This window comes from Ochotona curzoniae, unplaced genomic scaffold (genome assembly GCF_017591425.1).
Source record: "Ochotona curzoniae isolate NIBS_2020 unplaced genomic scaffold, NIBS_Ocur_1.0 scaffold_3835, whole genome shotgun sequence".
Lineage (NCBI taxonomy): Eukaryota > Metazoa > Chordata > Mammalia > Lagomorpha > Ochotonidae > Ochotona > Ochotona curzoniae.
Window position 1 is genome coordinate 17708676 of NW_024467114.1, and position 26481 is coordinate 17735156.

Genomic DNA, 26481 nt, shown 5'->3' on the forward strand with positions numbered 1-26481 from the left:
TTCACTCACACTGATATTTTCAGATTTTTTAATGTCTGTCATCTCATGGGCATGAAATGGAATAATTTAATTTGCTTTTGTCTAAAGACTACTGAGAATGAATAATTTGCTACTGACCATTAAGATCTCCTTTTTTTTTCTATCTGATTCAAAGGAATTTTCTATCTTTTCTGGGCATTAATACTTTCTCTCAATTTTCTTTCATGAGCCTGATTCTCTTCTTGCTTTTTTTAAAAATTATTTTTATTGCATTTTTGCTTTTCTTCTTGGTCCCTCGAGAAGCCCTATCCCCAGATGGGCACTGTATTCTGTCCACATACATGACAGATACTTTCTTCTAAATGTCAATGAAGAATTGAAAAAAAAAAAAAGTCTTTCTTAAAGAGGAAAAAAGCAACCAGGAAATTTTATTAAATACTCTACACAATGTTTCCACCACAGTCTGGTCAATAATGTAATGTGTATCCTTCCAGAAGGAATTACCAATGAAGTTAAGAAGAAGAAAAGAAATATTTCCAAATGTGGTGGTAAAGATTTTTGTTGTTAATTTTTGATAATTAATAACATGCTCAGAAGACACACAGGAAAGAATTACAACTTAAATTGTTAGGGGAAGTACTGTTGTGCTTCTAAAAATATAGAAAGATACAGGGTGGTCACTTAGAGACAAAGTCAAGTCTTCTTGAAAAACATAAGTCTATGTCTCATACTCAGTGAGACACAGAAAATACTATTTTCTCAAGAAGCAATTCCTAGTGAATGATAGCTTTTTCAACACTGCCCCCTAACGTGCACATTCAACTTTCTCTGCAAAGATAAGAGGACTGTGCTAATAAAAATAATCAGGTCTTTCCTCCCCTGGGATCAGTTTAGCATTTCTGTCCTGCAGACCAGATTTCATGGACTGCGGCAATTCCAACCACACAACTGTCAGAGTGTATTAAAGTAAATCTCCCAGCCAGTCTAAGATTACTCTCATCAGTAATAAGGCCAACATGTGAGTGAGAACAGACTATTGAGGCTAGGACAGCACTGACAAGACAGCAATACCACTGGGAAACATCAGGAAAGCCTAGAATCACAATCATAATATGTGCAACTTTAGATGAATATAATCAGTCTTATTAAATTTAAAATTTGATTACCAAGAATAACAAACTTTAAAAAAAAAAGACGAATCCTGCTTATAATACACACAAGTTTATGAGTCATAAACGGCTTTTGCTTCCAGAAGTCTGCTGAAATTGAGATTCCCTGACTAGTAAATTTGTTCATGACTTCCACCATTGAAAATATGATTAACATAAGTGAAAGGGAATGGCAAACATAATTCTGAAGTACAGCTGTTCAGTGTTTCATAATCACAAAGTCCATGTCATCATTTAATAACAGCATATCTAGGCATGGAAAGCATTGAGTTATCAGCATTCAGTCCAAAAGTTTGATTTTTAAAGCCTACTTCCTATTAAGAAGCTTTATGCCTTTAGGTTCCTTAATCATTACAGATCTGTTTCCTTATCAGGAAATAAAGAACAAACTGCATGGATGTTATTCTAATTATTGTCAGGAGATGGGGAGAGAAAGAATTTTAAAAAACAGTGAAGAAGTTCTTTTTCAGAAGACAAAAGCCTCTCTCTCTCTCTCTCTCTCTCTCTCTCTCTCTCTCTCTCTCTCTCTCTCTCTCATCACCTTGCCCTTTAAAGTTTAGGGGATACTTACAACATCATTCAAAAGCCATACAAAATTGCCAATATATTTATCCAGAAGAAGTGTGTAGTGGAGAAAAGTGTACTGTGAAGTGGAGAGACACTGCAGTATACATCTCTACTTCTGAATAAAAGATGGGCTCCCCATGAATCTGTTAAATACATTTTGACAACAGGACTTTCTACATTATCTATACCTACAATGTCAAGATACACTTAAACAGAAGAACAATGGACCTGCGACTGTGGTTGAATGACTATACTATTGCTACAATATAGGGGGAAACTGGGAGAAAGGGAGAAGGGGAGCTTAGAAAAGGAAATCCCTGAATCTAAGGAAATGTATCATGAAAAAAAATTTTTTTAATAATTAAAAGGAAAAGAACTTTAAAAATCAGCCTATGATAGACTTACTGATTTTGAGTCCTGCCTGGGGTTACCTAGGCAGGGCCAGACCAAATAATTTGTGGGCCTTAAAAACCTACAGACTGGGCCTGGCGCGGTGGCATATTGGTTAAAGTCCTCGACTTTCATGCCCGGGATCCCATATGAGCGCCGGCTCTAACCCCAATGGCTCTGCTTCCCATTCAACTCCCTGACTGTGGCCTGGGAAAGCAGTCGAGAATAGCCCAAAGCTTTGTAACTCTGCACCCATGTGGGAGACCTGGAAGAGCTCCTGGCTCCTGGCTTCGGATTGGCTCAGCTCCAGGCATTGAGGCTGCTGGGGAGTGACTCGTCGGACAGAAGATCTTCCTCTCTGTCTCTCTCCACCTTTCTAATAAAAATAAGTCTTAACAAAAAAAAAAACCTATGGACTGGGTGTTCCCTATTCTTAAGGTAGATGAAAATACGTAAATATTTTATAAATAAAAAATGAACTTTTTCTCTTATACTCCAACCTTTCACTAAAAGGAGAGCATACACTTGATAACCACCAATCCAAAGATGGTATAATTGTGCAGAGCAGACCAAACCTAACTAATCTGTAACAGCTGAATTCCAATTTATCACAAACATGGGGAAGAGAAATAATACTTACTGCCATGTAAGATTGTCATTGGTTAGCTAAATAATATTTTTACAATAACAAGGTAACTCAGAAGATAATGATCTACCCATGTATATATTTTAGACCTCTGTATCGCCAGCAAATTGCAAAATTCAAAGTAATCATTTCTCCTTTCATTGCACATGAAAATAGGCACAGAATGGAAAATTAATTACATATACTTTAAACAGCACACCTGAAAAATTCAGATTTAGTGGCAAATAATCATTTTCCATATGCAGCACCTTTGTATCAACCTTATTCAGCACAGAAGCTATTGACTGCCTCGCCTCTTCTTCCTACCTAAACTAAAAACAATCATGGGGCAGACAGTTGCTAGAGCAGTCAATTACACTGCCCGGCATGCTCACATCACATATCAGACTGCTAAGGAGTGAGTCCCATCTGTGCCTGCAATTCCACCTTCCTAATAATGGGCACCCTGGGGAGCACCCAGTGATGGCTTCAGTACTTAATAGCTGCCAAACATGCCACACCAGGTCCTGGCTTCTGACTTCAGCCTGACCCAGTCCTAGCTTTGGGGAGCATTTAGGGAGTGAATCAGCTCATGGAAGAGCTCCCTTTGTGTGTGTGTGTGTGTGTGTGTCTGTCTGTCTGTCTGTCTTTCAAATAATAACAACCAGCCAAACACTGAAGATACAGCTCACTTCATATGAAGATAACACATAGATAATTACATGATGAAAAGCAAAGAATTATTTCAATTGATTTGAATATACAGAAATAGTGCCATAGATACTATTTTGTGAACAGTAAATATTTTTAAAACAAGAGACATTCTGTCACTTATTAAGCCACAGTTTTTCACATTCCTGTTTGCAGAGAAGCTTTCTTAAATATAAGAAGGGAAGTTTTTTGTTTGGATCTTTTTTAAATCATGTAGTACACTAGTTCACCTTCATGCCTTATAGAAAGCTCCTTAGATCTTAACATCCGGTAATAAGCTCTTACAAGTATCCCCAGGCCTTCATAAGCTTGCCCACCAGCACTGCCCTCATTATCCTTCTATCCAGTTCCCCCGACCATCCTGCTTCAGCCAGCCGGCATTGCAGGCCCACAAACACAGCCAGGATACTCTTGCCTCAGGCCCCCATGTTCTGCATAGTTCACTCCTTTACTTCATTCTGGTCTCTGACCAAATACCACATCATCAACGAAGTACTCTCTTACTTCTCAGTATTAAATAACTGCCCCTCACTCCACATTGCCTCCACCACTCTCCTTTGTTTTTCCTTTTTTGCCCTTTTTCAATTACAAAAAGAAGTCCCTCACATAGGAAATAATCTCCTAGAGAGTCCAGTTGTGAGCTTGAATCACTCTTGCATCACAGAATCACATCTCCTGGCAATTAGAGACATAAAGCTGAGTAAACCTGTCTATGGTAGATTAATGAATAAAAGCTGAAAATATTAAGAATTTTTCTGGGAAAAAAACTAACAACAAACTTCAAAAGCCACGTTTTTATACTGTATCCTTCCTTAAGTAACAGTTAAGTACCTCCAACATATATAAAATGAAGAACCACTATTTTTCTCCCCATAACCAAAAGGAATGCGTGTACACACACTCACAGACACATACATACACACTCTCTCTCTCTCTCGTGTAAGAGGTTAGATGGTGAAAGCCAAACAGTTGTAAGACTTCACAGTACTCCTATTCCCTTGCTTCAGAATATACTGAGGGATGCATTGGATCCTATACTATCTTAAAGCCGATTAATAGTTCACATATAAATCACCTATAAGTGAATTAGTAAAGGCATTTTGTAAAGCATCAATTAAAAACTGGCAGAATCTTAAACTGACAGAAAATCCAAATAAATACAGTCACTACAGTTCTGAATACGCTGGTTTAAGTAAATGTTCCTAAATATTCATGTTCGGATGCCTAGTGGCTTAGGGGGCAGGAAAGCTGAATCGCTTCAAGAAAACCAACAGCAACCAGAGATTTCTTACTGAAACAATAAAATACAGAGATTCATAAGTGTGCTTATGAAGAAGGTTAGGAATTGAAATACCTGTGATGGAGCAGTAGATGATATGAGGAGCAATGCTGTCTATAGCTTCATAGCCCAGGCCCATTGCGGACAGTTTGCCAGGAACATAGTTTTCGACAAAGACATCACAAACAGCTGCAAGCTAAAGGGAGAGGTAAAGATGAGTCAGATTTTTTAAGGGACTTTCAAAACTTTCAGCAGCTCCCAAACCACACAATATTAACTTCAGCAATCAAAATTAATCTTTACTCTGTAATAGTCTAAACAAAATTCACAGGACAGATAAAGTACAATTAGATAAATATGCAGATGTTATCCATATTTAACATTTATTTATTTATTTGAAAGGCAGAGATTTACAAAGAGAGAGGGAGAGACACAGAGAATGACGGCTTCCATTTGCTGATTAACTGCCCCAAATGGTCACAATATCTGGGGCTTGGCCAGGCTGAAGCCAGGAACCTGGAAATCCATCAGGGTCTCCCAGTGGGTGACAGGGGTTCCAGGACCTGGATCATAACCTGCTCTTTTCCCAGGAGCATTATCAGGAAAATAGACCAGAAGTGAGACTGAGATTCAAATCAGGACTCACAGGGGAAGCAGAAATCACGGGCAGCACAACTTCCGCCCCCAGATGCCTTCTTTTCAAAAGCTTTTAAATGCATTAATAACTCATTGTCATTTTCTTTTCTTTTCGAATCATTAAACTATAGCCCAGTGAAACAGTAAACAGTTTGAGTCCCAGACCACTGCTGTAGGAATTAGAAGACAAAGAACCACTGAATCACATATTTTTAAATTATAACTGTATCAATTATAACTGTATCTTTTATTTTCAAATACCCATCTTTAATTCTAAATTTTCTGTAATTTTTTTTTGAGACAGATCAACAGAGGGCTCCATCCTGTTTCACTTCTATAAATGTTTGCCATGCCCAAGGATAGTCCAGGTAACTTCTGGTTACTAAATCCAGATTTTCCAGAATGGAGGGACACACTGCCAGAACCAGACCTGCTGCTTCCCAGGATTTGCATTAGCAAACATCTGGAATCAGGAGCCATACCCAGTACTCAAATCCAGTTACTCCAATATAACATGCAAATATCCTAAATAGCATTTTAATTGTTATGCCAAATGTACACCACTCCATACCCTTTGAGATTTTTATGGGGAGGGGTGCTGTGAAAAGGAGTACTCCAATCCACTGATTCACTCCCCAATGCCCTTAACGAGCAAGAACGGATGGCAGCCAGAAACTCAATCCAGGTCTCCCGTTTGGGTGGCAGGAATCCAATTACCTGAGTCATAACTTGCTGACTCCCAAGTTGTGCAAATTGCAGAAGGCTGCAGTCAGGAGCCAGAGACAGGCATCAAAACGAGTAGTTCAATGCGGTACAAGGGTACCTTAACTTACAGGTCAAAGACCTGTCTCTGGGTCCTTTCGCTTTTGAGATGTATTTATTCTTATGTGAAATGTAGAGTTATGGGAAAAGGACAGACATAGAGATCTTTCATCTGCCATTTCACTCCCAAAATTCTTCTAGATCTCCCTTGGCAATGATCAAGGCTTGAACTGTTCTCAGCCACCTTCCCGGGCCATGAGCAGAGAGCTGGGTCGGAAGTGAAGCAGGTGGTAGAGACGCTGCTGCAAGTGGCCCCTCTCAGAGTCTTCCTAAAAGTCAATGCAAATGTCTTACTGGATCATCCAGAGAAATTCATTACACTAATTCCTGATCATATTCAGGTACCTAATACCTGTTCATTAATTTTTAATAGTTTTCAGTAAGTGCCACATTGGGACAGATTTATATACATACAAATTAACATAATAAGGCCCTAGATTAGAAGTGGACAATCTTTTTTTCTATAAAGGGTCAAGCAGCAATTATTTTATGCTTGTGGGCTACATTTTACAGAGTCTTCATTTTTTTTTTAACTTTTTTTTTTTAATGTAAAATCTGGGGGCTGGCACAACAGCACAATAAGCTAAGCTTCTGCCTATGGCCTGGCATCCCCCATTGGGACCAGTTCGAATCCGAGCTGCTCCAGTTTTGTTCCACCTCCCTGCTTATAGCCTGGGAAAGCATTAGAGGATGGCTCAAGTCCCTGGGCTCCTGAACCCACAAGGGAGATGTGGAAGAAGCTCCTGGCTCCTGGCTTCAGATCACCTCAGCTCCCACTGTTGCAGCCATTTGGAAAGTGAATCAGTGGATGGAAGAAAACTTCTCTTTCTCCTTCTCTAACTCCACCTTTCGGGTAAAAATAAAATAAATATTTTAAAGAATATAAAATCTGTTCCTTGCCCATGAACAGAACATAAGCAAGCCTGACTTGATGCAAATAATTTGCCAACCTCAGCTCTAAATGGAAAAACTTTGATTAATACAAACTTCATAGTAAACATATGAATAAACTGTCTGCTCTTCTGCTATTTGAAATGTCTACAAAAAATCACCCAACTTAACAAAACTTGGATGTGATGTTGACCTCAGGAAATATCTTACTAAACCATCATCTTCTCGTGCTCTCACAGTGTCCGAGTGCAGACGAATATTTCTCAGGAAAGTTGATAAATACATTTAATATACTACTACAGGACACAGAGAGAAAGACTATAAGTATGTGACTCAACTCTCCAGCCATGTGAGTATCCTTTCCGAATTTAAGTGTCAAATAATTGAGCAGCTTCTCACATGGGCTACCCCAAAGGAGATACATGTATTTATTGTTAATGACTCTACCAAATATTTCTTGAGCAAGTGTTAGTACTAAATAAACCACAAACTTTAGTTACAACTTAATTTATTCACAAAATTTTGTAAGTTCCCTCTACTATTCTCAAAGCACTCTAGCAAGTCCTAAGGAAAACAAAATTATATTGAAGCCAGTGCCATGGCTCAACAGGTTAATCCTCCGCCTTAAAATGCTAGCATATCATGTGGGCACTGGCTTTTGTCCTGGCTGTTCTGCTTCCCAACCAGCACCCTGGTTATGGTCTAGGAAAGCAACAGAGTATGCTCCAAATCCTTGTGACCCTGTACTCATGTGGGGGACTGCTGCCAGCCGCATCTGCATGTACTGGCCACAGTACCGCGAAAGCTACGTCACCAGGAACCAAGGTGTGGCTTTTCCGGCCGGCGCCATTTTGGGTACGGCATGTGGCCAGTACATGCAGATGCGGCTGGCAACAGGGGACCTGGAGGAAGCTCCTGGCTCCTGGCTTCAGATCAAATCAGCTCAGCTCTGGCTGTGCAGCCATTTGGGGAGTGAACCAATGGATGGAAAATCTTTCTGTGTCTCTGCTTCTCTCTGTAAATCTTCCTTTCAAATAAAAACAAATAAATCTTTAAAAAATAAAATAAAGCAAATTTCCCCAGTTGTGGGCAACAGCCCAGGTTGCATTGTACCTAGGCAAGTGTTACCCTGCTGGGAGAAAAAACAAGTAATGGTTTGCAGGCATCCAGGGTCGGGTTAATGCCAAATCTGTGTTAACCATAGCAGTGTGCCAGCATAGTTGACTAGCCTACTCTATTTTTTTTCTAAAGAACTGAAAACAGATACTCATGTGCTTGTATATAAATTGTCATAGCAGCATTGAATAGTCAAAAGAGAGGTTGGTGTTGCATGGGTTAAGCTCCCATCTGCAATGCCAGCATCCCATATGGTGTCAGTGCGTGTCCCAGCTGCTCCACTTCCAATCCAGCTCCCTACCAATGGCCAGGGAAAGTAGTAGAAGATGTGGGGCAGACAGGAGCAGTCCACTGCACATGATCAGAGCGGGAGGATCAGTCCAGTGGGGATTATCGGGAAAGCTCTAACTGCCCTGCAGCTCTCCCTGTGGTACATGAGAGCCAAGCGTGTGTTGGATGGGGCTGGACTGGGCCACAGCACCCACTGGATTGCTGAAGATGGAGAGCATGACAAATTGATCAACTACCCCAATGAAGCTTGACAGCAAATTTGTGGGCCAAAGGACTCGGAGGTGGAGTATGACAGCCAATTGGCCTTGGAAGGATTTCCTCATCCTTGAAGCAGTGATATCAGCAGCATCTCAGAACTATTGAAACCACATGAGCAGATCCCTCAGAGAATGCTCCACAATGGGGACCCTGTGGTGACATCGGGTGACAGTTCCCCATTTCCGGGGGAATGTGGTGGTTGGGAGGCTGGGCACGGTTTCTCCTCTTGTATTGCTCTCTCTCCCTTATACAGGAAGAAGAAAATCGAAAGGTGACCCTTTCCACCCTGATCAACTATGTAAACATCAACAAAAATAAAAATAAAAAAATCAGAAAAATGTCAAATGTTTCAATGAAACACACCAATAACAATAAATTACACTAATGGAAAACTATTCAGCATAAACTAAGAGAAAAGCAGATTACATGCTTTTGGTAAATGATTTGTTACAGTAATATAAACTATAATAAAAAGGCAAGCTACATGTGACTAGTACGCATGATATTACAAGGATACAAAGACAGTAAAGAAGGCTGGATATGATTCACTAAAATAATAGTAATTTTGTTCATGAGCAAATATTACCTAATAAGAAAAATATTAAAAACCAAAAGCAGCTGTACTCAGAGTGTCCTACACTCCAAATGTACAATTTTTGAAGAAAAGTTTGGGAATGCTGGCATCTGGAGGCTACGGAAGTAGGCATTGCACCAAGTAGTTAAAAAGGCCACGCCCCACATCATGGTGCCTGGCTTCTGACTCACGCTAATACGACTGGCAAGTTGCAGTGACTGATTCCAGTGTTGGGCTCCTACCACCCATGGGGAGTCTTGGATTGAGTGCCCAGCTCCTGACTCCAGCCCCAACTCCAACCCCAGCTCTTGCTGGCATTTCACTAGTGAATCAGGGGATGGCTCTCTTTCTTTTTCTTCTTCCTTCCTTTCTTCTTTGCTTCTTTCTTTCCTGTTTCCTTCTTCCTTCACTTTATTTCTCACTCCCTTTGTTTCTCAGTCCATCAAGAAAAAAAAAAAATGGGACCTGGCATGGTACAGTAGCCTACAGGCTCAAGTCTGTTGCCTTGCACATGCTGGGATCCCATATAGACACCAGTTCTAATCCCAGCAGCTCCACTTCCCATACAGCTCCCTGCTTCTGCCCTGGGAAAGCAGTCAAGAATAGCTCAAAGCTTTGGGACCCTGCACCTTTGCATAGGAGACCCAGAAGAGGCTCCTGGCTCCAGGCTTCAGATTGGCTCAGCTCCAGCCATTGTGGCCACTTGGGGAGTGAATCATTGGACAGAAGATTTCCCTCTCTGTCTCCTCTCTGTATATCTAACTTTCCAATAAAAATAAAATAAATCTTTAAATAAATAAATAGTTTAACATGCATGCAATATATCTGTTGCTAAATTAAGTCTGTAAAAGGAAATTATTCCCTTTTTATCTTTTTCTCTAAGATACTAGACACTGACTCTCAGTGAGTCTATCATGCAACGTGTGAAGGGCCTTCCAAAAGTTCATGGACAAAGGAATAAAAAAGAAATGCGAATTCTCCATGAACTTTCAGAGGTCCTCTTACATTCCCTTTTTCTCAACATTTCACCCATTTCAAGATCATTTACATTCACACAGTCTTAGCTAAGTCATTCATAAATGACAGATTGATGCTGAAACAGATTTAACAGAAAATTCCTTCTTGCTTGAGAGATAAAGAGTATTGCAGAAAACTTGTGGGAAATGGATTCAAATTTGTTGTGATGCAAAAAAAATCCCTGAAATTCATGTATAATATTTTCATAATATGTACTTATACATAAGTGGGACCTTCAGAAATTCATGTAAAATTGGAATTAAAAGGTAAAAATCGGGCCCGGCGCGGTGGCGCAAGTGGTTAGGTCCTCGCCTAGCACGCCCGGGATCCCATGTGGGCGCCGGTTCTGGTCCCGGCAGCCCCGCTTCCCTTCCAGCTCCCTGCCTGTGGCCTGGGAAAGCAGTCGGGGACGGCCCAGGGCTTTGGGACCCTGCACCCGCGCGGAGACCCGGAAGAGGCTCCTGGCTTCGGATCGGCATAGCATCGACCGTTGCGGCTCACTTGGGGGGTGAATCATCGGACGGAAGATCTTCCTCTCTGTATCTCCTCTCTGTATATCTGCCTTTCCAATAAAAAATAATAAAAATAAATCTTTAAAAAAAAAAAAAGGTAAAAATCAAATTCAAGCATTTTTTCTCAAAGTAAGCTCCACTAAATTCAAGACAATGCTGTGAATTATAGTACTAGCTATGTAGTTCATCCCTAAAGAACAGAGACCTAGGAATTTAATCGTCTCTATGCAATATTTTTTATACCAGTAATTGAAAAATGGTTGTCCTTAAGAGATTGAAAAAAGAAAACAAATGAATTAACAAGAAGCCAATTAGAGCTATAATGCATTTGCCTGATAATTTCCCTGCAAAATTCCTATAAAACTTTCCTTGTTTGATGAGGAATCAGCAAGAGCATTGTTGTGGCATAAGATTCTCCAGTGTAGTTTTCCCAGGTGTTTTTCTACTTTGGCTGACTTTCTCAAAATAGTCTCCTTATAAGAGGATGGTATCATTCTTTGACCCTCCAATATAGCAACATATATATATATTTATGTAAAATATGAATGTATGTATACCTTGAGTATACCTTGAGTACCTCCCTCCCACATTAAAAAAAAATGTCATGATCTTTGCTCTTGACATGATCTCTGCTTTTGCTTTGACTGGACCACTTGCACAGCTCAAAAGTCATTGCTTAATTGTGCTTTGTCTTCAGTATAACACTGAAGCCACGTCTCATTCATCTCCTGTTACTATCCTTCAAATAAATGCTTCAGGCTTGCTCCTACTTGTTGAAAATTTCCATTGAAAACTCTGCATTTGTCCACAGTTGATCTGGGTTCATGGTTTTGGCACCCATGGAGCAGAATGTTTGCTCTACTTTAATTTTTTGGTCAGAATTGTGTAAGCGAAACCATTGAAATATCTACAACTATTGTTTCTGCTGTTAATCTTAGGTCCTCTTCAATTAGGGCATCAGCGAGATTTGTTTTTTTCCCTGACCAATAGATGTAGATGGCCTGCTGTTGCAGGCTTCATATTCCACACTGTCTCATTCCTTCATAACATGAATTATCCACTTGAAAATGCTGATTTCTTTGGCAGCATTGTTCCATAAGCCTTTTACAAAATATCAATGATCTCATTCTTCTGCCCAAGATTTATGATAAACTGGATGACTAGTCTTGTTTCCAGTTTTGCAATATTCATGTCAATGGGTGTTCTTTTCAAACTGAAGTATTTTTAGTGTGTCATACTAGTTCTTCTTCAGACATGTTATAACAAGATAGTATGAGTTATTTTGATGCAAAACAACTTTGAAAACCATGAATATTCTTTTCATCACAAACACTGACAAGAATATTTTCAAAGACCTCTCAAATTAGGACACAAGTTCTCCATGTTCATCATTCTCCATGTTTTATAGCAATCCAGTGCTCAGTGTAGACAAATGTTCAAGGCATTTCCTTAAAATAAGGATATACTAGGAAACAGTATGAGGGGAAAAAAGACTTTCCAATTTTATTAGTGATCATCTCTGATTGTCTAGGTGCTTGCAAGTCTTATAAAATAATCTACTGTAGAATCTTGTCCATAATTAAAGCACAATTTTACACAATTGGAGAACCTTCATTTTATGCCTTTTGAAATTGAAAAAAAATTTCCTTCCAGTCACAGGCCACATGACATTTAAAATCAATCTGAATTTTACAATGACTAATTCTGGAGTTGTTACTAAACATAATTTAGAAACAGACTAAGTCATCAAGATGGAAAGTAGAGAAGGGAAATTAATGATGATAACTTAACCTCAGTTATGAATAAGGAAAGACAAAATATTTTTAAATAATTTTCATAGTATTTCCTTATTCCTAGAAGATGTATATCAAAAGATTTAAGGGCAAAATTTCACAAACTTCCACCCATTTTTACCTAAGTCAAGCACACACCACATGCATACATATATAAATAAGCAAATACAGCATATAATAAAATTGTGTTTTATATAAGTAGGGTCAATAGGTGTTTAATAACTATTCTTTCAACCCTAAGGTATATATGAATTTTTCAAAGTAAACATTGCAGAAAAATAACTCATAGCATTCTTCAACTTACTTTAATGCAGGTAAAAATAAAAATATTATTGCAACTACTTAACATAAAGAGTTAGCACAGAGAATTCTTTGAAATATAGTATGACATGTGAAAATTATCAAGTCATATTTCCTTGTAAATATCAGGCTCCACACAGATTTTCAAAGCATAGTTTTGGTATTTACACAACCTGGTTTTGGTTAGCCTAGCTGACAAAGGAGTCATACTTTTTGGAGCTCTCAAGTATCCAGCTGATTGCCTTGTATAATATTTTGGAACCATTACTATAAACTAGACTCATTATATTAGTAATCATAGCCATGAAGGCTTAAATGCAGAGATTGTTTTACTTCTCTTAAGGCCAAAAGAGAAATCCCTTCCAGAAAGGACATAAAAAATTTTTAAAATAATAATTTTTCCTCTAGGCAGTAAGATACATAGCCGATGAATGGTATCACTTGCTAAAAGCAATCAACATAAATAATGTTGCCAGACACTCTATTTAAGTTTCATATTAGTTAAAATGTACTTTTTTATTGTCAATCAGATTTCAAGAGAAACCAATCCCATAATGAAACTTAATTTTAAGTGATTACAGTTTGCTATGATTGGCTGAGACTCAGTTATTTGTTACAAGGATGTAACAGTCCTGATGCTGGTATTCTATACTGGCAGCAACCTCAGCTGCTCCACTCACAATCTAGCACCCTGCTAACAGCCTGTGAAAGGCAGACGATGGCATAATCCAAGGAGATTGGGAAGAAAATACCAGTAACTGATTTATTTTGCTCAGAACTATACAATTAGGTCTAAATAATCTTAGTAGCAATAAATAGAAATTCTGCCTAATACTTCCCAATTTAGAAACCCTAATGAAAACCTAAAGTATTTGTTGTATCAAATTTGAAATCTTGGCTTCCCAAGATCAAAGATCAGAAAGTTTTTGAATGGAAACAAAGAATGGAACTATGAACAATGAAGATGGAATCAAGAAACAGAAGAAAACAGAAAGAGATGTGTCAATGGAAAAACAAGTTCCTTGATGAAAACAATAAAAATAAAAGGGGCAAGGGAAGGAGAAAAGGAAAGAGAAAGAAGAGGAAAAGAAAAGAGCCAGGAATGAAATCAGTGAGAGTTGAGTTCAAGCTGAGAGTAGCCACTGGAGAAAAAGAGAGCAGGCCAAAAACACTGTGAACAATTTAGAAAATCAAACTGAGTTTCAAGTGAACATAAAAACAAACATGTAAATCTGATATGCTACAGAAAAATATATGGGAAATAGGGTATAATCACAACAATTTTCAGGAGCTTCTTCCAAGTGTGTGGTGGGCAGGATCGGGCTGGGCTGCAACACCCATTGGCTTGTGTAAAACTGGGCTGGAGACAGAACTGACCCAGCAATTGCAACCACCAGCATGTGCATAAGCTGATTGGGGCAACAGACTCTGCGGGACCCTATATTGTTAGCAAGCACACATAAGAATCAGGTCTTGGATCACCTCAGATGAGGTTTCTATGGGGATCCCTCCAACCAAATTGCTGGACTCAGAACCCTAATCATGGAGAGAATGGCAGGTTCCATGGTCTGACCGTGGAATGAATGTGTCAGAGCTGAGCCTCCTCAGCGGCTTAGATGGAGCAGTGGACCACATATCCAGGTGCACATGGAGGACACGTCAGTACATTGGAGTATACAGAGGACACCTGGTACCACAACAAAGGATGGAGGACAGAACAAATTGATCAACTAACCCAGCCAAGTTTTGTTAGTGAATAACTGGGCAAATGGAGACTCTAACGCAGACTACATCACCCAGTAGATTCTGAAAAGATTTCATCATACTTGAAATGGCAAGATCAGCATTAATTCAGAACTGTTGAACTATCAAAACCTCAGGAGCAGGACCCTCAAAGCATGCTCCTCATCAGGGTCCCTGAGGTGGTGTCAGGTAGCTGTCCTCCATCCCAAGGTGCACAAGTGTTTGGGAGGCTGGATGTGGCTTCTCTCCTTGTGTTCCCTCTCCCCCCAGCTACAGGAAAGAAAAAAAGAGAATGTGAAAATGGTGATCCCGCCCACCTTCCTGTAGCCCTTGACTCTAAACACCCTAATCAACAATGTAAAAATCAACAAAAGTTAAAATAATTAATAATTTTTAAAAGGATATTTTCACAGAGCATACTATACCTCTTTGACGATTTTCACGCCTTTTGGGTCCTTGATATTAACAGCTATACTCTGAAAATCAAAGCAAATATATACTAAAACACTGTTCTAAAAGTTTTTCTTACTACTGGTAGCTCACCAAGATTTGTTCTTGAATCTTGAAAAATATTCCTCTTGAAGCAAATCTATTTTCCTGATGAGGAATTATTTATCTTTTCTGTTTTTATTTGCAACTAGGTTATGTTAGGATAATAATAGGGATTATAGTAAATGCTTTTCAATAATAATACCAAGTATTAGGTATTTAGCATTTTCTAAAAGAATAACAAATGTTAATAATGATTTCCTCTTCCTTAAACTTATTTCCATTATAAATCTTCATGCAATGTTTCAATTGTTTAGCAGAAAAGGGAGATAGTAATGGTGCTATTGTTTCTTCAGCAAAAAATTAAACAATAAAATTCAATTTCTTTGAAATACTGATTACAGCTACCAAAAAAAAAGAAAACACAATGATGTCAAGATTTTGTTATTTGAAGAGAATTACACAAAGAAAACAAAAAGAGTTATTCTTACTTTTTTATTTCGATTAACACTCAGAAAATATGTACTTTCTGTCCCCACAAAAGGTGGCCCCCAAGTTCGTGTATCATCACCAGCTCCTGAAAATAATAATATAAAACATCCCTCTTTAGCTTTAAAGCTCATGAGACATTGTAAACTGCAGTCCCACCCATGTACACATTCAACACAGGCTCAGGTCAGCCCACTGCATTCAGCAGCCCAGCGTGGGTCATGGGACCTTGTGGAAATGCCCATGCTCTATACTCATGGCGATCACCAGAACCTTCCACAGCCATTCCAGAAGCAAACAAGGAAATAATAAAACCAAGTATTAGGCATCCTTACGGCAGTCCTTAAATTTAATGAAGTGCCAAATTTCCAGTTGGAGTCACTCTCGGGCTTTGACAAGCAGGTTTATCAGTTTTCAGTGCTGTCTTGGCACTTCATGCACATGGAAAACGTTGAGTCTGCAGATCTTTTAATATGATTTAAATCAGAATAATAAGATAACTCTTTATGGCAAAGTGACATGTTAGACTAGGTATGGAACAGGGATTAATAATCTCTATCAGATTTTTGTTGTCAACAAAAAAAAGAAATGAAAACATAAGTTACTGAATTTCAAACATCATTAACTGAAAACATTACTTTGGAATCAAGTATTATTTTAGAATAATTTTAGGTCTTAAAAGTTCATATAAATACATTTAAAAACAGAGTGTTTTGGAAGCTGGTATTGTGATACAGGTAAAGCCACCACGTGCGACGATGGCATACCATACCAGCGTGCTGGTTTGAGTTTTGTCTGCTCCACTTCCACACCTTCGCCCTGCTAACGTACCTGGAAAAACAGCAAGTGACAGGCCAAGCATTGGGGTCCTGCCACCCGGAAGGAGTCCCTGGCTCTCAGCTTACACCTAACTCTACCATTTTACCATGGCCATTTAGGGAATGAACCAGTGAATTAAAGACCTCTGCCTCTCCCTCTGTCACTCTGGCTTTCAAATTAATAAGGTAAACCTTTTTTAAAAGAATAGTGTGAGTTGCTGAGTATTCTGAACCTCTAGGTAAAACTTAAATTCAGTCATATTTGATTGAAACTTAAATTCAGTCATATTTGATCGAAACTATAAAGAATTGCTGAAAAGTTTTCCTTGCAAAAAAAAAGTAGCAACAGTCACAGAGAACCCAGAAAATCCATCAAAAATTACACAAAACATCACAAATCAAAATTTCTACAATGTGCTGATTAAATACTGACATTAGAAACTAACCACTACATAGATCATTATAAAATATCACCATCCTATTCCCTGACATGAAAGGGGAATTTGTGACTATAAGTTCAAAAAAATTTTTTTAGATTTATTTTATATTTATTGGAAACTCAGATATACAGAGAGGAGGAGAGACAGAGAGAAAGATCTTCCGTCTGTTGATTCATTCCCCAAGTCATCATAAACCCCCGGAACTGAGCCCAGCTGAAGCCAGGAGCCCAGAACCTCTTCCAGGTCTCCCATTCGGGTGCACGGTCCCAAGGATTTGGGCTGTCCTCGACTGCTTTCCCAGACCACAAGCAGGGAGATGGATGGGAAGCAAGACTGCTGGGACTAGAACCAGTGCCCACATGGGATCCTGAAGCTTGCAAGGCGAGGACTTTAGCTGCTAGGCTACCACACTGGGCCCAGGTTAAAATTTAAACTCTAGTTATTTAAATGGTAAAATCAATTGATTAGACATTAGATTTCACTCATTGAGACTCATCAGGAAAAACAGATTTTTTGTCTTCTGAAAGAAAAAGAAACAGAAGCTATTAAGAATAAATTCCTTTATCTCACAATCACACACACCATACCACACCACACCACAGAAATCAAGTATGCAAGAGAGAAGGGAAAAGAAGCATTAGCTCCTCTGCAAGTGAACTGGTAACAACCTAAAGCAATACATACGAGTCCCCCTGCCCAGTGTGCTAGCGAGAAAGCTTTGAGGAAAGAAGCGGCCACAGCTACAGGGGAAATGTGTCTGTTTATCCAGATCTTCAGGAATCAGCCAGACCTCTGAGAGGCTCCGGACAGTCCAAACAATGCCACCTTCTAAAGGAGGCACGTTTTTACAAGATCAAGAGCCAAGATACAGCCTACAGTTGATTTGTTTTAAATGTTTGTATTCATCCCTCAGGTGGAGACACCAGCAGCAGTCTAAAGCGGAGACCTGTCCTTGGAATACGGCCAGAGCCCTCAGGGCAGAAGGATCAGTGCTGATGACAAATGACAGGCAGTGCACTGTTGAGTCACAAAGTGGCACAACAGGCAGCCTGAGATGTGTGCTTTGTTTGACCCACACAGTTTCCAGTGGTTTTAACTAGCTGCCTTGTAAAAAAGCCAAACTTCTTTTTGGTATGAACTTTCTACACATCCATTTTTTTTTTCAGTAAATAGATTATTGGGCACGGACACTGCTCTATGCAAAGCAGCCATGGCAGCAAACAAGAGTCCAACATCCCTGGACTTCTATCCCCGCCTAGTGGGGATAGTCCTGATAACTTCCTCAGCATCCTTTGCTGCTCCTCTCAACCCACTTCACTCATCACATTGCCTGACTGGCCCTGCAGACATGATGATTACACCAATAAACTAACTCTGAAAACATGAAAGAAAGCATGCTTCAGTTTGAAACGTTCTTTGCACAAATAAGAATAATCCAATTCCTAAGTTAGAACACCACAAATTTGATTTAATTGAAGAACTGAACAAGTAGATACAAAGAGAGACACATTTTCTGCTAAAATTTAAAAATACTACCAAATCACTTCTAAACAAAGTCCCACTGTGTCACTTTTCTCATATCTGTCTCTAAAATTCAAAACAATTGAATAGATAATATAAAATTTAAATTATGGAGAAGAGCTAAGGGGAAGAGTTAGCATAATCAATGAGTGAAAGAAACAAGTCGTGGCAGGCACTGTGATGCAGCAATTAAGATGACAGTTGGGACGCCTGCATCTCATACCGGTGATGAGGTTTAGAGACACTGGCCGATTACTGTTCCAGGCTCCTACTAATGTTCCCTCTTAAATGCATTAGATAATGGCTGAAATACGTGGGTCCCTGACCCACATGTCAGAGAACTGGATAGAATTCCAGGCTTCTGTCTTCTGTGAGCATTTGAGAAGTGAACAACAAATGGAAGGTTTGTCTGTCTGTCTGTCTGTCTGTCTCTCTCTCTCTCTCTCTCTCTCTCTCTCCCCTTCCCTCCCTCCTTCCAAGCACGTGGATAGCAATAAACAGCAATAAAGGCTTAGACAGAGAACATCTCCCACTGCGGAACCTGAAATGTACAAAGGAGAAATGAACATAGGTAAACCATAAGTATTAACTTACAAGTATTAACTTATTAACTAACAAATATAAAGGCAAATATTAGCCTGAAGTAAGGAAATTAGATGGACGGGCAGACATCAGGGAAATCTGCACTGGAGGTGTGGCTGCTTTACTCCCCCAGCTGCATGGCTGGAGCCAGGGGAACTCGGGCCCTACCAGTGCTTTCTGGGAAGTTGGGGCTGTGGGGTTCAGGGAGTCTGGGGGATGGCACAGGTGGGGACGAACAGGGACCTGAAGCTTCATGTCCAGGTGAGGAATGACTTCTCTGGGGCTTCAAGGACAAAGCCACTGTACTTAAAGGCTAGAACATAAAACCCACCAGCAAGTACCTGGAAAGGAAACAGGTTGTGAGGCTGGGCCATGGAGCCAACAAATACATGAATCAGGTCTGGGGGTAGAATTTGTGGGGGAGTATGTGGGCTCATCTATGTGGAACAGCAATCTTCATTGGCACATGCAAGATCTGTGACTGGGAATAGGCCCAATTGGGGAGAAAAGGGGCCGGCCCAACTGGGCTGGAATTCCTACTGGCAAGCACAAGAGCCAGAATGGGGGCACTGGCCTAGGCTGGACAAGGCTGCAATCTCCCTTGGCACAGGTGTGGATTGGGTCTGGGGAGAGTCAGACTGGGCTAGAATGCAGCATCCACTTGTACTTATGAGAGTAAGGGTGGGTATTAAACAGGTTGCACTAGGTCTTGGCTCCCGTTGAACCATGTGAGAGCTGTGTCTGGGCATGGACCAGTTGTGGCTGGGCTAACACCCAACAGTAAGAACTGGAAAGGGTATGGGCCGATTGGGCAGGGATACCATTCCTGCCAGGACAAGAGGTGGACAAAGTTAACCTGGGCCAAGGATCCACCAGTGCACAAGATCTGCCACTAGAAGAAGACCAGATGGAGGAACTTGGTGAACTCCTTTGCTAGGTTGCAGTCCCTGCAGATAAGTGCAAGAACCTAAGCAATAAATAATCCAAACCAGCCCAGGTTACAGTACCCACCAGCACACATGTGGTTGAGGTCTGGGGGTAGGCCAGGCCAAGCCAGTTCATAACGACCACTGGCAGATCCAAGAACCAGGATGGGGTGCAAGAGGGGCCAGGTCAGGCTGCAACACCAGCCAGTTCACACTGGAGCCAGGATGGGAACTGACTGGGCAAGGTTAGGCTGCAGCACCAACCAGCATAAGCTGGAACTGGAGGTAGGTTGGATCAAAACTAAGCTGAAGCACCTGCTGGTGGATGCCAATGTGAGGTGAGCCATGCCAGTTTGGGGGCGGTGGGTGTCAGATCTGTGAACCCCAGGGATGAAGGGGGCCCTTCAACCTGCCTGCAAGGTGAGTGATAGATCCATGAGCCCCAAGGGTGGGGAATCTGGTGGGGCCTGGGTCACCTGGTTCAGGTCCTTGGGGTCCACTTGAGTGGTGGGTGTTTGGTCCATGACTACCAGGGGCAGGGGTTTCAGCAGGCCCTGGGTCATCTGGTCCAGTACTTTCAGCCTGCCGGTGAAGTGGTTCCGGGTCCATGAGTCCCAGGCAGATGGGGGTGTCCAGCAGGTCCCGGGCCACATGGCCCAGGACCTTGAAACTGCCCACATGGTAGATACTAGATCTGTGAGATCAAGGGCTGAAGGCCCTGAGAGGGCCTGGGTCGCTTGGCCTGGGGCCTTACACTTGCCCTTGTTGTAGATGCTGAATCTGTGAACCCCAGGGGTGGGGGGTCTGGAGGGGCCTAGGTCTCCTGGCCCAGGTCTCTGAGTCTGCCTGCAAGGTTGGTTCCAGGTCCATGGGGCCCAGGGGTGAAGGGTCCAGCAGGTCCCGGGTCACATTGCCTGGGGCCTTGAACCTGCCTGCATGGTGGATACTGAGTCTGAGAGCCCCAGGGCTAGAGGGTCCAGTGGGCTTGGGTCACTTGCCCTGGGTTCTTGGGTCCAACTGCAAGGAGGTTTCCAAGTCCGTGAGCCCCAGTGTTGGAGGTGCTGCTTGATTCAGGCCACCTGGCCTGGGTCCACGAGCTCACCTATGAAAACTGGTCCTCCTCAGTATAAAAGATGAAGTACTGGATGGCAGACCATGGTGCACATGGAGGGCTTGGTAGCTCATTGGGGCTTGCAGAAGACATCTGGTACCATAGTAAACAATGGAGAAGAATATATGGACAATTGCCCCAGCCAAACAATGACAGAAAATATCTGGGCAAATGGAGACTCTAAGATCAACCGTGTCAGCCAATGCACATGGGAAGGGATTTCTCATCTACCGATCAGCGAAGTCAACAGCATTTCAAAAGTATCGCATCCACCTGAACATAACCCTTGGACATGTGCCTGGGTTGATACTGGTGGCCTTTCCCCATCCTCGGGTACCGGGATGGCTGGGAGGCTGGGTATGGCCTATCCCCTTATCTCTCCTCTCCCCACATAAACAGGAAGAAGAAATAGAAAGTTTGGAAACAATGATCGCATCAACTTCTCCCTAACCCTAGATCCTTCCCACTCTGCTCAGCTATGTAAACATCATCTAAAACTTAAAAAAAAAAAAAAAGGTTAAAAAAAAAGAAATTACACTGAATACTCTGTCAGAAATGGAAAAAAAGAAAACAATGGTCCAATCAAGAAGTGCTATAGTGTTGAAAATAGGTAATATGTGGAAATTAGAATCTTTACAGAAACTGAGCTATGTAAGAAAGGTGTTCAGCAGGTGCCAGCACTGTAAAGCCACCACCACAGGTGACGCTGGCATCCCGTATCAGTGCCAATTTGCATCCAGCTGCCCCAGTTCCTATCCAGCTCCCTGCTAATGGCCTGGGAAAGCAGAAGACAGCCCCAAGAAGGCAGCTAACAAAAGTGAAAACTTTGGTCATGGAATATGTTTATTTGATGGAAAATAGAAAGAACAAACATGAAATGTTTCTAATAAAAACAAAAGCAAACTGATGTAGGATTAAGAGTCCTTACCTCTCGAAACCTTTGAAACCCTAAGATGAGAAAATATTTCTTTAATTATAAACAGAATGGCCTGTGTTAATTAGGTTTCTGATTGAGGAACTTGGATTCTTTTTCCTCCTCTCAATCCTGTTTGTTCCCTTTTATCCTTCCCAGCATCTCATAAAGAGGAAGTGTGGCAACACCTATTCTAACTAACCTTGACGGGATAAAGAAGGCACGGTTCAATGCTAAAGGTGCTTCGTTAGTTGAGCAGCATTGAGGTCATCATTTACCTCTCTGTTTCATTTTCTCTGATACAAAACAGCAACATAACATCAGACCATAGAGTTGCTGAAAAGATTTCAGTGCTTGGGTCTCTGCCTAGCAATATGGTGTCTGTTCTCTTCACTGAGGTGTGCTGTATCGTGGCTTCTCACAGAAGCTAACAGGTGCCTACAGAGCAGCTGGCTTGATTCTCAACCTCCGGACTGTGTCAGAGTGCAGAGAAAGATCACAAGAGGAGAACAAGATATAGAACATGAAAAATAGTCATGTCAGTTCTCATTTCATAAGCAGGTACACTAAACATATATATTTAACAAATCATTAAAACTATTTATTAGCTTGTTTTTTTTATTTTTTATTACATTAGCTTGCTTTTAAAAAAAAAAAAGGAAGTAACTTTACCTGGTCGTTCTACTTTTATAACTTCAGCGCCAAGATCTCCCAAATTCATAGTAGCAAAAGGTCCCGCCAGTACTCTACAATGTTAACAATATTAAACCAACTAATGACCACCTTGAAAAATGTTCGCATTCTTAATAATCTATAAACACAAATAAGCTCACAGAATGTTAGAAAGAAGCAAAATTGATAAAAAGTCAATTTGTACCAATTGTACCAAAGGGGTTAAAAATTTTTTCATTCAGTAATTTTGTTTTTACAATTATAACTAAAAAAAGGAAACTGAGGTAAAGCTTTGCTTCCAAGCAAACCTAATTAATAATAATGAAACATTCGGATGGGGAAGAAACACATGATGGCTCAACTAGCCAATCCTTCCCCTCTAAGCACTGGCATCCCATATGGACGCTGGTTCATGTCCCAGCTGTCCCACTTTCAACCCAGCTCCTGTTTATGGCCTGGGAAGGCAGTGGAAGATGGTCCAAGTCCTTGGGACCTTGCATCTGAGTGGGAGCTCAACATTCTTAGCTTCAGATCAGGTCAGCTCCAGCCATTATGGCCAACTGGGGAGTGAATCAAAACATACAAGATCTTTCTCCCTGTGTCTCTCCTTCTCTCTGTAAATTTGCCTTTCCAATAAATATAAATAAATCTTGAAAGAAAAAATGTTGTGATCACTGGTAATAATATGACAACTATACATAATAAAATGCTACTTTATGTTTTTGCCAAATTTTGAATGATAGGAAAATACCCGTAACATAATTATGCTTACATTGTTACATGGGTAAAACACTACTTTAAATTTGGTTGCAATCTCTGATTCTTAAAATGATATGTAAGGACAGACATTTGGCACAGTGGTTAAGATGCTGCTTAAGGGACCAGCATTGTGGCGTACTAGATAAAGCCAACACCTATAATGCTGGCATTCCACAGAAAAAGTTGTTCTCTTCTGATCAGTTTTCCTGTAAACTGAAATTGGTCCCAATTCAGACTGGTATTGTGGTACAATGGTTAGGCTGCCGCCTACAATTCCATCATTCCACGTGGACCTGGGTTGAGTCGCTGCTGCCCCACTTCCAAGCCAGCTCCCTGTCGATGTGCCTGGGAAAAAGTAAGATATCCCAAGTCCATAAGCCTCTGTTATTATTCGTATGAGAGACCTGAAAGAGGCCCCTGCTACTGGCTGCCAAGCCACTGCGGCCATCTGGAGAATGAGCAACAAACAGAAGACCTCACTTTGTCTGTCTCTCTCTGCTTCTCTCCCTCTCTCTCTGTCTAAGTCTGTCTTTCAGAGAAATAAGTAAATCTGTAGAATACAAGAGCAAAATAAGGTGCTTGGACACCTATATCCCATATGGAAGTGCTGGGTTTGAGTCCTGGCTTTGCTCCCAATTCCAACTTCTTAACGCTTACCTAGGTAAGTATCAACTGCTAGCTAATAGAGCTGATTTCCTGCCACTCACAGAGCTGATGCAGATCGAGGTCCCAGCTCTTGGCTTCAGCCTTGCTCAGCCCTGGCTATTGGAGCGAGGCATTTGGGAAGTAAACTAGCAAATGAAAATCTTTGTTTGCCTCTCTATGCTTTGCTTTTCTTTCTTTCTCTCTCTCTCTCTCTCCCCATCCCTTTCATCTTCTTTTCCCTTTCTCCTCTCTTTCTCTCTTTCTTTATGTTCCACTCCCGGTCCCAGCTTTCTCTTTCAAATAAAAAGAGAATTTATAATATATATATATATATATATATATATATATATATACATACATATATAAGTTGGGAAAATGCATATTATATTATGTTAACGGTTTCTTACAATGACAAAATCACATAATTTTTTCTTTTGTCATTTTCCAAAATTTCAATAAAACATATCAGTATGTTCTTTTCCAAAAAAATGTTTTACAGAGAAGGGAAATTTAATCAATAAAACACAGATAAACCAATACAGACCTTGTTAGATCCAGAATTTTTACACCTTCCAACGGTTTCACATTGTCAGCATCTGGCAAAACAAAATATTTGAGTAGTAGTCATTACTAATTATCATAGAAAAAACAAAATTCTACATATTCCATTTTAGCTATCTGAAAATAGAGTTACTGATTAATTTGAAAGGTAGAAAGACATTGAAGAAAAACAAAAAAAGGTCTTCCATCACTGGTTCACTCCCCAAATGCCACAAAGACCAGAGCTGAGCCAATCTGAAGCCAGGAGCTTCCTTCAGAACTCCCGAGTGGGTGTAAGAGGGCCAAAGTCTTGGACCATCCTCGACTGCTTTCTCAGGACAGAAGCAGGAAACTGGATAGGAAATGCAGCATCTGGGACACAATGCCAGCACTTGAAGGTAGAGGATTAGCCAGTTGAGCCATCACACCAACCCCAAATAAATAAATTTCTATCTTACAATTAAGAAATGACTGTCACAGAAGGGCTTCCAGCAAGACCGCAGCTGAACAAGCTCAGAAAATTATCTTGTCTGAAAGACATCAATTTGTGCCCCTTTACACACATTAAGTCACTTTCACAAGAACATCAGAAGCCAGGGAAGAGACTATAATGCTTTATTTTAGAATAAGAATAACAGATACATTGAGGAAAAGGTTTAAAACACTAATTTTAGAATGTTAATATTAATTTTAGAATACTACCAATAAAAGACACATTAAATGCTAAAGGAAAGAAAGAATTGCCCACAACACCACTCCCCCAGCTACAAGTAGCACAGGTGGAGAGACACCCCTCCTCTGGCTTGGTAAGCTCAGAGGGAATTAAATGAAGACCTTGGACTTGAAATCCAGGACTGTGGCCTCTGCCCGAGGCACCTCCCAGCACCCTGAGCTTTTAGATCTTCCTTAACCACATGGCTAAAGGTCCACCTCCACCACCCCTCCTGGAGACAGTGGAGCAACACTCCAGCCACTAGACAGTAGGATAGGAAAGGGGAATTAGGACCTTATCCTGGAGTTCAGAGCTGGGCTACGGCTACGAGACTCAACACTTGCAGGAACCCACACCATATCTCAGACTCTTCAGCTGCCCCAGCATTGGAGAGAAGCATGCTGGTGGGACTGCCTTGTCTGAGCATGTATACCAGCCTAATGGAATGCAACTCAGAGACAGCACAGGGCCTGACTGCAAAACGTAGCTGTGACCCAGCTCAGAGTCAGTCTTGGTGCCCAAGGGGCTGTCTAATCCACATCCCTCCTCCGATCATAGCCAGACAACAAAATGACAGAACCAAACAGAGCTATAGCAACAAGCAAAGCTTTGAGCCCTAGTGGAATGGGGGTAGTTTCAGTGTGTATCATTGGTAGTCTCACGTGTACCCAGCATACAATTCTGAGATTGTATAAGGCCTGATGAATGTGAGATCTGGTTGGACTCAGCTTAGTACAAGCCTTGGTGATCAACGCATTTGTAAAAATTATCCTATCCTTGCACAGATAACCAGAAACCCTAGGGTAATGTATTTGGGCTCAGTATTGGCCAGACTGGTAAAATTCAACACTGGACAGACTCTAAATGTCCTATCTCAAGACCAGTACCAGTGGACATTTCCTCTGCACCTTCCCAGGCCCCAAATGGAATCCTGTGGTTGCAGTCCATTGGACTTACACTCCTGGCTAGAGGCAACTGCCTCAGGCTTTAAGTCCATCTCAACAGGAGAAAGATGACAGTCCAGAGGCTTTTGTTCTACCTCCATGCTGTGCTGGTGTGGGTGGGCTATACACTCTGGGTAAGATGTAGCTTTGTTTGGTTGGTAACTGTATGACTGGGCATCTAGGTCTGCCTTGGCCCTGACAGCACGGATGGACTACCCATATCTGGACACCCTTTTGGATTATTCTG

At 40.9% G+C, this 26481-nt stretch overlaps 1 protein-coding gene across 1 annotated transcript in view; it reads right to left on the reverse strand.

Annotated features, from left to right (window-relative positions):
* The window catches only part of SUGCT (succinyl-CoA:glutarate-CoA transferase), a 497234-nt gene that overhangs the window by 462198 nt on the left and 8555 nt on the right, over positions 1 to 26481 (reverse strand). The window contains exons 2-6 of the mRNA XM_040964993.1: positions 24583 to 24634; positions 22635 to 22708; positions 15654 to 15739; positions 15099 to 15149; positions 4796 to 4916 (exon numbers count right to left, since the gene is read on the reverse strand). Of these exons, the coding sequence (XP_040820927.1) occupies positions 4796 to 4916; positions 15099 to 15149; positions 15654 to 15739; positions 22635 to 22708; positions 24583 to 24634 (384 nt within the window). The remainder of the gene's footprint in view (positions 1 to 4795; positions 4917 to 15098; positions 15150 to 15653; positions 15740 to 22634; positions 22709 to 24582; positions 24635 to 26481) is intronic.